Here is a 13805-nt window from a genome sequence, read left to right as displayed (position 1 = left end):
ATTTGCGAAGCTTAAAGGTCTATCTAAATAAGTTGAAGAACATTCTTTTTGCAAATGCAGTTAATCTCAGAACATTATTTTATTCTTTGAAGATAAAGATGAAGACAAAACGAAGAAATATAAGACTTTAGACGAAGAAAATACATATTGTGTTAAAGCCGATATTCATAGTTTAAGTTTTCTCAACTTTTTTGTGCTAAAATTGCATGAGTTTACAATTTTCTCCTTGTATTAATCCAAGAAAAAACCTCACAAGAGAGTGAGTAAACAAATTCAGCTTCAATATTTTTTCTTTTTTATTTTCCATTTTCATTAATCAAATATCAATATAACTAGTCACATGGAAAGTGAAAAGCATGAAAATCACTTACACAAGAAAATCATTAATATTCATTCAGGGTCAACAACCCAAACACTCCTCAGACATTTACCAAAATACCCCTCTCAAATTTCACACTACATCAGTAACATACTGCATAAATTCCACATCATTTTCAAGTCCAAACATAGTCTCAGGTTTCAAAACAACTTCAAGATCAACACTCCCATTTCCTTCTCTACCAGGAAAAGCTGAAATTTTACCATCAAATTTATTACTTTTACCACTCCTTATAGCCAAAGGTATACCCCACCCAAAATCATTATCATACATAGGAAAACGTGGTGAACTACCCATAGTTATCATAGCACCATCAAAATTCCCAAGTGGAAATAACCTAGGATTATTTTCCCAATCCTCTACTCCGCGGCGCACCGTAACATCATCATGTGCGACCACGTTTTGATGAAGTAATCCAGCTAGGAATTTTAGATCGTTGGATAATATATCGTTCACTGAAGCAACGGTTGGGATGCTTTGTATTGCGTTACCGAAATAAAACGGTTCCATTTTTGGGTTTAATCTGTGACGACAATTCACCGCCATACGAAACGTCGACGTTTTGGTTAGTTCCAATTTTCTCGCCCGTGTCACCGAACGCCATAACTGTGCACTTAACGATTGAAACGATGAGATCTCGTTTCTCACGTTACTTTTAACGGTTCCGTTAACCGTTCCGTTAATATGACCGTTACCGTTAGAGTTAACGGTTTTCCAACCGTCGTTTGATTCTTTTCCGATTATCTCAGTTGGATCTGTTAAACCGTTACTGTAACTGATTCCGTTGCTGTTACTGTTACCGTTTGTTTTGTGTTTGAGTTTGAGAATGGATTCACGAGAGAAATGGAAGATACGTTCTCGGAGAGGCTCATTGACGTCGAAGGTAACAGTAGGACCACCGTCGGGGATTGGAAGAACAGCGGTGGAGTTGAAGATTGTGTCACGAGTGAAATCCGGTGATTTTGAGATCTTGACAGCGGCGCCGACAGCGGTGGATTTAGTGATGGCGGCGAAAGTGTTGAAGAAGTGCCAGAAGGAAGTACCGTCTGTAACGGAATGATTAACAGTAAAACCGATGAAAACACCGTCGGCTAGTTCGGTGACTTGAACGGCGGCGAGAGGGATTTGGTGACCGGAGTAAGAAACCGGCATGTCGTAAGCGAAGAACTCTTTGAAACAAGGATGAACGTCAATAAGAGAAGGTGAAATGATGGTGTTGATGGTAAGGTGTTTGGCTTTGGAGTGGATGAAATCGACGCCGGCGTCGTTGGAGGTTATGTAAATGTAACCGTCGGAGTCGGTGGTGAGTCTACCGGCGAGAGGTGGGAAGTGGGAGAGTGCGATGGAGAGGGAGTTTTTGAGGGTGTGAATTAGTTCTTCAAAGGAATAAGGGGGTGTGGAAAGTAATATTCCTTTTTGGATGTAGTGACATGAGAGCATTGGGAGATCAGAGACTGAGAGTTTTAAGGGTTTTATTGAGGATTTTTGGTGTGGGTAGATTGTGCATTTTGACACAATGGTTGTAGAAGAAGAAGGCATTTTTATGTGTTTGCGTTCTAAGTTTTGTGACTTAGTTGTGCTTGATGCTTGGTTGGTTCTCATGTGAAAGGGTGGGAGTGGCTTTATATAAGTGGAGGTGAAAGGAAGAAAGTGCTTTTTAATCTCTTTTTGACTAAAGTGTGGTCTACTCTCCCCTCGAATAATTTAATATTTTTATTTTATAAAGATTTCTTGAGATATTTTATTGCTCATATTTATAAGCAAAAACTACTATTTATATTTTATTTTTTGGGAAAATAACTTATATCATTTTATTAAATATTAAATCAGTGATATATGCTGGACTATCATCAGAGATGTGGAAGTTAGGAAATAATGTGGCTGCCTTAGCTAACTCATGGTCAACCTCATTTGCTTGCCTCCTAATAAACTCAACATGAGAGTTTGGTAAAAAGGAATTACAAAACTGGATACAATTGTCTATAATATAACCAAATTCGGTGTTATCTCCTCTGCCTTTGTTAAAGTAATCAGCTACTATTTTCGAATCTACCTCAAAATCAACATTTGTGAGCTGAAGTTCATTGATCCACCGAATTGCATGATAAAGTCCCAGAGCTTCTCCGATGTAAATTGGACACAAGGTGAAAACCACATGGTCTTTGAACGAACATGGTTACCTGCTGAATCACGAATGCACATGCCAATACCTACCTTATTACTAGAGGTAGAGAAAGAGGCATCAACATTACATTTGAGTCTTCCACTCCTTGGTTTCCTCCATATAGTGTCACCATGCCCGTTATCCGTACTCTGACCAACATTAGTTTGAGGACCTGTGTCTAAAGGTGATTGAACCTGACCTGAAAGACCTTGCTTTCAGTTAGCTTTCCTCCACCCTTCTAGGAGATGCTTTGCTCTTTCCAAATTTGTAACAGTCGTCTCAGACACCTGTTGCCATAACTTGAAATTACGAGATTTTCAGATACTCCACATTATAGTAACAATAATCTCCACCTGACTTGCCGACAACCTTTGCAAAAGATTAAAATAATGTCTGGCGCATTATCAAACTGACTCAAGGATGGTGCAATTAGATGCCAAACGTTAGCTGCATTCCGGACATCTATGGTTGTCTTGCAATGAAAAAATATGTGGTAGCTATCCTCATGCGAATCATCACACGTAACACAAGTTGATTGACAGTTGACTCCTCTGCTAATCAACTTTACCCTTGTAGGAAAGCAATCCCTACAGACTCTCCACACTAAATTCTTCACCCTTGGGGATACTTTCAATCTCCATATGCCACTCCAATACCCCAGTTTCCGCAGATGAGCATTATTAGCAATATCTTCAATACAAATACGGTAGGCACTCTTGACCGAATAACAACCATTCTTCTCGGCCTTCGAAATCAACTTGTCAGTATGAACTTGTTGATATAATGGAGTATTCAAAATACTTTGAGATGTTTCTACTAGAAATAATTGTCATATCAATTGTTCATTCCAGACCTTAGTACTTTGGTTAATCAAATGCTCCACAAAGTAAGATTGGAGGTCCATGGCACCACGGCCAACAAGAGGGATACTTGACCCTGTCCCTATCCAATGCTCGCCAATAATAGGTATATTAAACCCAGAACCAATTTTCCATCGTGCACCTTGCCTGACAACCACCTTAGCACTATGAATGCTACGCCAAACAAAGCTTGGGTTATGACCCAGTTTCGAGTCCAAATAGCTGCTATTCGGATAATACCTGGCTTTGAAGACTCTTGAAGCTAAGCTATCAGACTATGTTTGTAGCTTCCAAGCCTGTTTCCCAAGCATTGCAACATTAAAGGCTGCCAGATCTTTGAAACCCATACCTCCATGATTTTTGTGCACTGATAACTTTTCCCAAGATAACCAATGCAAGCCTTTGTTACTTGCACCCCATGACCCCACCAAAATTCTTTAACTACTATTTATATCTATCAAATATTATATCCGTCTCATATTATATGACACATTTGACTTTGTCACGTATGTTAATGTACAATTTTGATATTAAATATCTTTAATAATCTATTAGAAAACAATATGAAAATTGATATTTTGAAAATATTAATTGAGATAAATTTAACGACATATTATATGCCATAATTTTTCTTTGTATATTAGTAGAAAAATATGGTCAAAATATGGTATGAGAACATTGCATATTTTCAAATGAAGTCATTTAAAATAGGACGGAGGAAATATCTAATGTATATGACCTATAATATATACCAAATACATTATGTATCAAATAAACCTAAAAAATAGTGTTTTGCTTATAAATGTGATCGGATGGAGTATACATTAGAAAACTAAAAAAATTAAAAATTTATAAATTTTGTAAAGTTGAATTTATTTATTATCAATTTTTTTTACATGAGTTGAGTTTCAAAGGTTTATTAGGGTTGATCTTACTAATGAGATTTTTATGCTTAAAACAAGAGTTGTAATTAAGTTGTGATAGAGTATGATCAGCTATCTACCAACTAAGTTAACCTGTATTTTTCCTTAAAAAAAAAAAGAAAGTTAACCTGCATTTTATTAACCATATGACCGTTGTATAATGCAAAAGTTGAGTTATAAACACCGATAGCGTAAATTTATTTTACTGTCAATCAAACATAATAATCATATCAATAAAAATATTTTACTTCAATTATAATTATATGAAGTTATGAATTTCGATTGTATGTGAGTGTAAAATTTACAATGATACGTTAAAATTAGACAATTTTTATAACCAAGTTATAGTTATAGGCAGGGCCGTTCCGATAAAATCGGAGGTCATGTTCAAATATTAAAAACGGCCCCTAGTAAAAAAATAAGATTTTTTTTTTGAGGGTAAAAATAAGATTTTTTTAAGCAATAGTAATAATCTATTTAAATTTAAGTTATAAATAACATTTTTTTAGGGAAAGTTATAAATAACATTTTTTTTAAGAAACTAAGCAAAACTTTATTAAAGAAACAGACAGTTCCTCAAGCACAAGGTGTGCTAAAGAAACCGTCCACAATAATTACAACAAAGTTAGGCCACAACCAGCCGAATCAGAAAAAAAATTACACAATTGCTTGAATACAACTTAAGGGGTTTAACCTCCAATAGGGATAATCAAAATCGAACCAAACATAGTGCGATTTCAACCACCAATACGTTTGGAGCTTCACCTTTTCTGCTTTGGCTTTTAATAGCACAATTTTAATAGCGTTTCTGGATAAATGCTATTAAAAATGCAAATTATAGACCTGTTATAGCACTCTTTAAAAAGCGCTAAAAAAACCATGAAAAAAATTGGGTTAGATAGCGCTTTTCTATAAGTGCTATTATTCTAGTTCTCACTAATAGCGCTTTTAAGAAAACGCTATTGTTGAAGGGGTATAGATAGCGTTTTACCAAACGCTATGTTTGGGTTTTATGAAAATTAAAAAGGGCGGATAGTTTTTTCATTTTCGCGCACAACAAAAGTGTGAAACACATAACACTCCTTCCAAAACAAACACTCCAAACCTTTCAAAAAAAAAAACAAACACTCCAAAACTCAATCACCGTCCAAAACTCAGTCACCGTCCTTCGAAAATCTTCGAAAACTCAGTCACCGTTGCAAAACTCAGTCAAAGTCAAAAGTCACTTCCTTGCTTCATGATCGTTAACCCATCATCTCTCTCTCTTCGAACAACAACCCATCGTCCCTCTCTCTTCCGATTCTGATTCTCTCTTCCGATTGTGGTTCCGTTTATCTCTCCGATTCTCCCTGATTCTCTCTGATTCAACAACAACCCAAAACCGTCTCTCTCTCTCTCTCTCTCTTTGTTTATTATGATCAGAAAAGGGTTCTCGTCAAAAAGGGGTTATTGTGATTAGAAGGGGATTCTCCGTTTTTGATTTTGGTAAGTTTCTCACCTTCTTCTTTGCTAATTACAGATTCGTATTATTTACATGTATATTTGTGGTTATTAGGGTTTAGATTTTCATTTGATTGTGTTTTTCAGTTGACTTTGATTGTGGTTTACTGTGGTTTGAATCTTCAATGTGATTGTGGTTCAAATTCTCAAGTCAATTGGACATATTAACTGGAAGAACAACGTTCTCGGGGATTAAATTTTATCAATTCTTCACGGATGTTTATTGTTATGTCTTTTGAACCTTGTATGGGTGGTTGTTTGAATTACTGTATCAGTCACCTTTGAATCTTGTTAACTGCTCTTTGAGTTTCGGTAGGATGTTTTAGTTCACTGTTTTTGCAGAAATGGGTAGAATAAACAGATTATGCCTGACCTTAATGATTAATATTATGGCTAGAGAAAACTAATAGCACAATGTGTATACATATATAGACCATAGGTACAAAACCCATGTACACCTAAGTACTTTTAGGAGAAGATTTCAAACAATTTACTAACAGGAAATTTCCACATTTTCATATGTTCTACGGAAGATAAAGATTGCAAAGGATTTTTAAACTTTAAGGCTTGACATAAATAAAGTTGTTTCTATTTTTTCCATGATAGAAGGAGAATGTTGTGTTAAAATGAAGTAGCATTAAAGGCTTTAAATCACATGGAGCCAAATTGAAGTTATCTTTGTCAGTAAGATAAGTTGGATTATTTGTTATTTGAATCAACAATGCATGAATGTGTTGTTTAAAATCCTTCTTTACTTTTTGTTTGGAAGCTTGAGTGATTAAGTAGATTCAGGACAATAAGAAGCTATGATGCAGGAACATTTTGATACAGAAAACTTTGGATTAATTAAACAAATTTTGCTATTGCAACTGTAAGGTGTTTATATTCTGGGGATATTATGATGTGTTATATGTCTGGATAAAGTCTGGTATGCTTCAAGCTACTTGAAAGAAATTATAGTTTTCTGTTTTGGATTTTACTAGAGAAATTGTTTGTTTTGAAAATACATGTTCCCTCTTCTTAACTCTTAAGCACAAGAATCTTGGATTACTTTCATTAGCATATAAAAAGCGTGTCAACTGTCTAGTCAATTGAAGATATTAACTGGAAGAACAATGTTCTTGGGTAATAATATGAGGTCTTCACAGTTTTGTATACATCAGGGTATAATGATAATTGAAATTAGGGATGTTATATCCACGACTAATGCTATTTACTAGCTGAATGCAAACTAACCTTGGTTTTGTATCCTATATGTAGCTGAAGGTACTTTATATACCTTCCTCATAATGGTTATAGTCTCATTTAGTGAATGCGGTAATAAATAGATGCTTTGATAAGATGCTTTGAAAGTTTGAATCCACTTGCTAAAATGTTTCTAGGTTATTGTTCCACTTGTAATTATAAAGTCTCTTTGTTACAAATTTGTATAATTAGAATAGTTACTGTTGGAGCAAGCTTGACCATACACTAAAATTTTCCATTATAAAATAGATAAGGTTTTACAGCACAACTTCATAAGACCTTGCATATAATAAATAAGGTTTTACATGTGTGCAAATACAACTTAACTTATTGGATTTGGTCAATCACTTTCACAATAGAGGCTTGTATCGTTCCATTTTTTTAAGGTATGTCCCAAATACTAGCTCAATTGTTACTCACACAATTGTTTTAAGTTTGTATGGAAAAGACTAATTCCCTCTATTTCGACTTGAGTTTTGAGGGACTAACTTTTTTTCACTTATATGATCAGCTTGATGATTAAAAGCAACTATTTAAGTTAGGTGGTTACGGAAAGATATCAAATTTGCAATGGACTATATGTATATATCTTTGGAGAAAGTCTTGCATGGTCACAAGCTTTTGAGCGTACCACTTAGGCACACACGCACAAAAATACATTTTATTTTATTATTTAAAAAATAAATATTATTTAATTATTTTCTTTTTCTATCTTTTTTCAATTGTGTATGTGTATCTAAATTTAGCGCTCAAACCCTTGTGTCTAAGTAAGTATTTTTCATATCTTTTATTGAGTATTTTCTCTTTCTTAAATGTTGGTACAAACTGAGAATAAACTATGGGACCCAAAGTCTATGGGATTATTGAGTAGTTCTCTAATTTAACAATTTGGAGTAGTTGTATGTTGGAATCCTTAGTTGTTAGGCAGTGAATCCTTAAGCATATAATTCATAACTCGGTTGTTAGAACCAAATTATAACTAGTAATATTTGTTACCAATAAACTCAAACTAACTATTCCCGACATCTAACTATCAAGACCTAGGAACTATGGATCGGAAATGGGTGTCTGCGAATCGAGCGTCAAAGGAGTACAGAGAAGGAGTGAAAGAGTTTGTTGAGTTTGTTGTTGCTCATGCAAAAGACAGCAATAACATCATATGCCCATGCTTAGAATGTTGTTATGGAGCAGTTAGTGCGGAGCATTTGCAAGATCACTTAGTATGTAATGGAATTGATGAAAGCTATACATGTTGGACAATGCACGGGGAAGAAGAAACTGAGTCTGCTGGTTTGAGGAGCAATGTGAGAGATACGTCAAATGATTATGAGTTTGATCGAGTCGAAGAGTTTATGAATGAAATTCAAGAAGATCTTCGTGATTGTCCCAAAATGTTTGAGAGGCTAGTAAGTGATTCAAAGATACCATTGTATGATGGATGTGCTAAATTCACAAGATTGTCTACGGTCTTAAAACTGTATAACTTAAAAGCACGCAATGGATGGTCTGATAAGAGCTTTACAGACTTGCTAACTCTTTTAAAAGATATGTTGCCTGCGAATAATGTGCTCCCTAGTCGAACCTATGAGGCTAAACAATTGTTACGTTCTATTGGCATGAGTTATGAGAAGATACATGCTTGTCCTAAAGATTGCATTTTATTTCGAAATGAGTATGCATCATTTTATTTTATTGGTTTTCTGTCACAAACTCTGCTGTTCTGTTATTCCTATTTTTGGGAGTGTGCTGTTTGGTTTTTTATGTTTCTGTTTTGTGCTGTTTGTTCTGTTTCAAGGTTCTTGTATGAAAATTTGATCAAGCCTCGTGGGTTGGAAAATAAGTTCTCATTTTTATCCCCACATGTATCTCACGAGGATAAACAAGGGCAACAAATAGCAGACATCCTATTGACACATAAGTTTAAGAAGAAGCTGATTTTTGCACCGGTCAATTTAGGGTGAGTTTTCTCTACAAAACATCATTCAAGATGACTAAATTTGAAAATGTTGTTTTTTAATTATAATTGAAATATATGTAAATTATGATGGATGCAGGCTAAATCATTGGGTGTTGCTTGTCATCAATCCCGGAGCTGAGATGATATATTATATGGATTCATTGTCGGGGGGACATCCTAACATTGACGTTGTAAGAAGAAAGTTCATGAAGTGAGTATTGATTCTTTTGATTTATAATTGACATAAGTATGATTATTGAGTGCTATTACTCATTTGAAGTTGATTTAATTTTGATAGTGCCATGTGTATTTGCCGTTCCCTTCATCCCAAGTCAAAATCAAAGTCAAGTATAATCCCATGGATAGAAATAAAGGTATATTTTCTAATCAATGGTATTTTTTTGACAACGTAATCAATGGTATTTTTAATTCATCATGTGGATTAAATTTCAATTATGTAATTTTTTTTCCAGTGTCCTATGCAAACTAATGGCATTGACTGTGGCTATTTTGTCATGCGATTTATGAAAGAGATAATATTGGCATATCAAGACATCATCCCCGAAAATGTATGTATGTGATTTTTAATATACTGTTAATTTGTAATCATATATATATATAGCTAGGCATTCTTTTTCTAACTCAATTTTTTGCTACTTTTATTTATATTTGAAGTACTTTGGAGATTACAAATGTAAAACCTATTCTAAAGATAAGCTAGTTGAGGTCGAGGAGGATTGGGCAACCTTTATGGTCGAGTATCTTAGTGAGTTTCATTTTCTTTTTCAACAATTTTCATTTGCGTTTTTTAACTGAGTTATTTAAATAGTAATTGGTTGTGCTGGAAATTCTATGTTAATTGATTTTTCGTTTCATATTATATGACACAGGAGACTATATTGCTGAAAAATTTAAATTGGGTAAAATGCAACACTGATGGTGCTGCCAGCTCTGATAAAGCTGCTTGTGGGGGCTTATTTACAAATTCTGACTCAGGTTTTTTAGGTGCCTTTAGTATCAATATTGGTCAATGTTCAGCTTTGAATGCAGAATTAATAGTAGCAATGGTAGCCATAGAGCTAGTACAATGATTTGCCTCTCAGATTTTGGTAGAATTTGCTAGGCTAGGAACAAGACTGGTTTCCCAAATTAGTACTTTTTGGAGGGTTTTGGTTTTATGTCCCCCCTCATCTTCATCTTTATTTTGTACTTTTATCTTTTTATGGAATGAATTCTGAAGATTGTAATGAGATTATCATGAATGTAATTTGCTATATTCATATTTCAGTATCTTACTATAGGGTTTAATTATAGCATTTTTGGTTACAAATTTAAAAAAAAAAAAAATTCGCAACTTTTGTTAGCGCTTTTAGTAAAACGCTAAGAAACCCCTATTTGAGTAGAAAGGCTACGATAGCGCTTCTCAGAAAGTGCTAAGAAACAACTGTTAGAAAAGCTACTTTAATAGCACTAGAATAAGGCTATATTAGCGCTTTTCTGAAAGCGCTATTGATGTGTTGCTATTTAATAGCGTTTGGAAAGCGCTATTATAGGCTCCGGACCTTTTATAGCGGGGGCTTTCTTAGCGCTTGAGAAGCGCTATTAAGAACCAAAATAAGTGCTATTAAAGGGGGTATTTTGTAGTAGAGCCACATGCTGATCGGACTTGTTGTGGAAAATTCTATTATTACGGTCTTTCCAAACAACAAAAAGTACCGCAATCCAGATAATAGTAAACGCAGTCCTTGAATTTTTTGAAAAGCCTCCAATACCGCGAAACTGAGAAGAATGAGTGCAAATATTACCATTAAAAACCGAATCAATTCCGAACCAATTTGTAACCAAGAGCCAAATGTGACCGTAAACATCACAGCGAAAAAACAAGTGATCTCTGTCTTCGATGTCACCACACAAGGCCGCACACATAAGTTGGGACTCATCAATAGCATCACGCCGATACAAATTATCCTTAGTCAGAAGTCTGTTCATGAATAGGCGCCAAACAAAAAGATTCACCTTGAGAGGAACCGCTCTGAGCCACAAGAAACTATCAAAACCTTCATTGAGGTTGGTATCAATTGCTGTCAAATAAGAATATGCTGATCTAACTGTGTAACACTGAGAAGTATGGAGCTTCCACACCCACCTGTCGATCGTGCCAACCTGCAAAACACAAGAAGATACCCGCCCCACACACTCCAAGACCAGCCCCTCCTCCCATGCATGTAACCTCCTCCGCCATTTCCACGCCTCACCTCCAACCCCCCCACCCTAACTCAAACATCTCTGACACCGTAGCTAGTTTATTGTCTGCAAGGCAGTATAGCCTATCAAAGGATCTTGCTAGAGGACAATCATCCAGCCACGGGTCCACCCAAAACAAAGTATCTCGACCATCCCCCACCCTCCTAACAATGTTATCTGTCAACCAACCAGTATCGACAAGACCCACTCCTCTCCTTAAAAATAGTCATTCTTATAAATTAAGTAAAAGTAAGTTTGTATAGGATGAACTAACTAACTTTTTTTGAACTTCACCGATCAATAACTGTTTTAATATTAAAAATTGGGTTCATAATAAAAAGAAACGCCAAAAACTCAAAAAGATTCCTCACTTTGTTTAGTGCAAAAGGAACCATAAGTATATTGGTTGTTGTTGCTTAAAAAAGTGTCTTTGCAATCTAAATAGTGACAAACTATTAATAATATCAGGAAAAAATAGTAGCAAATTAGTACTAGCATGCATGATTAAACTTAAAACAATAGAAAAAAATATTAATTATTTAACGGAATATGTAATTGTGACTTTAATATTTGGTTCAAATTCACACAAATGTTGTTTTCGCAGTTTTTAGAATTGAAGATTATTTATTGCAGAACGTGTTATATACATGTTGTGAGTTCTTTCTTAGGCTTTATCCATTCATAAGAGTCAAAGATAGAACTCTCTCGTCACTTGTTTAAAGTGTCTGAAGCACTTAACACTCATATATGTATATTGTTGGTTAAAAATTGAACTTATCTACATGTATAGTAGAACTTGCTAATTTGAGAGTGATGCATATATGATCAATTTGGAGATAAGATTAAAAGAAGCTAATCCTATTATAATTTGGAATATATAGTAAAACATGTTAGTTCGAATCTCATCTAAAACAATTGTAATTTAGTTATTAATATCACTATTATTAATAAAAAAATCCCTTCCAAAAGAAAAAAATACATGTATATTTTATTTTTAAATTAATAGCAAAATATATATTTTTTAAAATCTATTTCCTATCATGTACATTTATATAATTTTAGTAATAACTAAATATTATTTCTTTCTTCAAAAAAACTAAATATTAATTCTTGTCAAAAAAAAAAACTAAATATTATTTATTAATGTCAACTGAAATAATATTTAATTTTTTAAATTTTTATTACTCGTAATAGTGAATATTAAACATTTTTAATATAAAACATAAAAATTATCATAATGCTTATGAATATTAAAATGATATTTTTTCTTGTCTTTCTATAAAAAAAAAATTAAAATGATATTTATTCTTATGAGATGATCTTTGTTAAAATAAAAAATATATATATTTTAAGAGGTTATAAAATACCAAAGTTAACGAATAATTTTTTTAGTTTTAAAATAATCTTTAATTTATTAATTTAAATAATAAATGTACAAAAATAAGTAAATTTGAGGTTTTGTGGATGTAACCAAAAAATAAAACCTCTGATTTATAAACATTTATTGGGATTAAATGGGTGACGTGGCTATATATGGTGCTTGAGCAGGACACGCGCAGCCGCACCGGGTAATGAGTAACTGAAATGAGATCACAGTTACCTGGGAAAGAAACATGTTACTTTTGAAGTTTGAGCTTTTATATTTTACTCGGTTTTATATACAAAAAAAATTTTAAATAAAATTCTGGTCCTAATTATAAGAAAATATTACAATTTTTAAGATGTGGTTATTGCTTAAAAGATTTTTAACCTTTTATTTAATATTTTTTTTTTAATATTAGGGGATGTATTTAATATTGCTTCACAACTTTTTATGTGGATATATTTGTGAAAATATTCAAAACATTACTACTTTAATTAATGATTGCATTAGTTTGAATGTTTTTTTTTTATTTTTCTTCTTATAAAAAGAACGGGAGAGAGTACCAATTTTTAGCTCTTTGTCGTCTCGTAATTGTCATACTAGTATCGATGTAATGTGAGTATGGATCTCTCCATTTATAAAAAGAGTCTTACTGACGCAAGCTCTTAGAGCATTTTTTAAGATTGTCAATTAGGTAATTATTTATTAAAAAGTTAAATAGTTCAATTTTTAATATATGAAATACACAAGTTTTAAAGTTTTAAGATCATTAACTTACTACTCCTTTGTTTTAAAATAATAGTTGTTTAAAGTTTGTACCCGATTTTTAAGAAAGTATTTTAGATCTTTAAAAAATGCATTTAGAACACTCACTAACATTTCTTTTATAAAAATAAACGGAGATTGTCATTTAAAAAACACATAAAAAATAGATTCAGCCACACAAAAAATAAGTCTGAATAAATATGAATAACACTCCTTCAAAAAAGGAAGATATATATACCACTATCATATATTGCGTAAAAAACCATTTTAATCGTACATAAATTCTAATTCAACCAACAAAAATACCGAAAACGTTAGATTGAATGTTATAATTGAGGTTTGAACTTCGACACCTTTATTTTTATGTAAGTTTATAGTAAATTTGTCATTTCATCTATAAAAAAA

The 13805-nt window shown here is 33.2% G+C and overlaps 4 protein-coding genes across 6 annotated transcripts; 2 read left to right on the top strand and 2 right to left on the bottom strand.

Annotated features, from left to right (window-relative positions):
- Positions 1-367: 367 nt before the first annotated feature.
- Positions 368-1976, bottom strand: LOC146926321 (HXXXD-type acyl-transferase family protein). The gene has a single exon (XM_085758707.1). The coding sequence runs from the start codon at positions 1916-1918 to the stop codon at positions 452-454; it is 1467 nt and encodes a 488-aa protein (XP_085614833.1). The 5' UTR covers positions 1919-1976; the 3' UTR covers positions 368-451.
- Positions 1977-5205: 3229 nt separating this feature from the next.
- LOC146926319 (uncharacterized) lies at positions 5206-10318 on the top strand. Of its 3 annotated transcripts, none has more exons than XM_085758700.1 (7): positions 5206-5811; positions 8867-9028; positions 9126-9239; positions 9327-9402; positions 9502-9597; positions 9704-9794; positions 9922-10318. In XM_085758700.1, the coding sequence occupies exons 3-7, from the start codon at positions 9169-9171 to the stop codon at positions 9963-9965; spliced, it is 378 nt and encodes a 125-aa protein (XP_085614826.1). In that variant the 5' UTR covers positions 5206-5811; positions 8867-9028; positions 9126-9168; the 3' UTR covers positions 9966-10318. The 3 variants fall into 3 exon arrangements, with proteins under 3 accessions (XP_085614826.1, XP_085614828.1, XP_085614825.1); XM_085758702.1 differs by having other exon boundaries at positions 5216-5811; positions 9919-10318; XM_085758699.1 differs by lacking the exons at positions 5206-5811; positions 8867-9028 and having other exon boundaries at positions 9050-9239; positions 9919-10318.
- On the top strand, positions 7699-9032 carry LOC146926320 (uncharacterized). Its single transcript, XM_085706888.1, has one exon. It carries the CDS (start codon positions 8121-8123, stop codon positions 9030-9032), a length of 912 nt encoding a protein of 303 aa, XP_085563014.1. The 5' UTR covers positions 7699-8120.
- A 312-nt stretch (positions 10319-10630) lies between the features above and the next one.
- Positions 10631-11270, bottom strand: LOC146926318 (uncharacterized). The gene is made up of 2 exons (XM_085706887.1): positions 11192-11270; positions 10631-11109 (listed from the first exon to the last, which is right to left on the bottom strand). The coding sequence occupies exons 1-2, from the start codon at positions 11268-11270 to the stop codon at positions 10631-10633; spliced, it is 558 nt and encodes a 185-aa protein (XP_085563013.1).
- Between the last annotated feature and the right edge of the window lie 2535 nt (positions 11271-13805).

The sequence above is a fragment of the Medicago sativa genome, chromosome 4 (assembly GCF_051527215.1).
Source record: "Medicago sativa cultivar Bolivia chromosome 4, Bolivia_mono, whole genome shotgun sequence".
Lineage (NCBI taxonomy): Eukaryota > Viridiplantae > Streptophyta > Magnoliopsida > Fabales > Fabaceae > Medicago > Medicago sativa.
The sequence above is the reverse complement of the archived record's forward strand: the minus strand, read 5'-3'. Positions and strand labels throughout refer to the sequence as shown.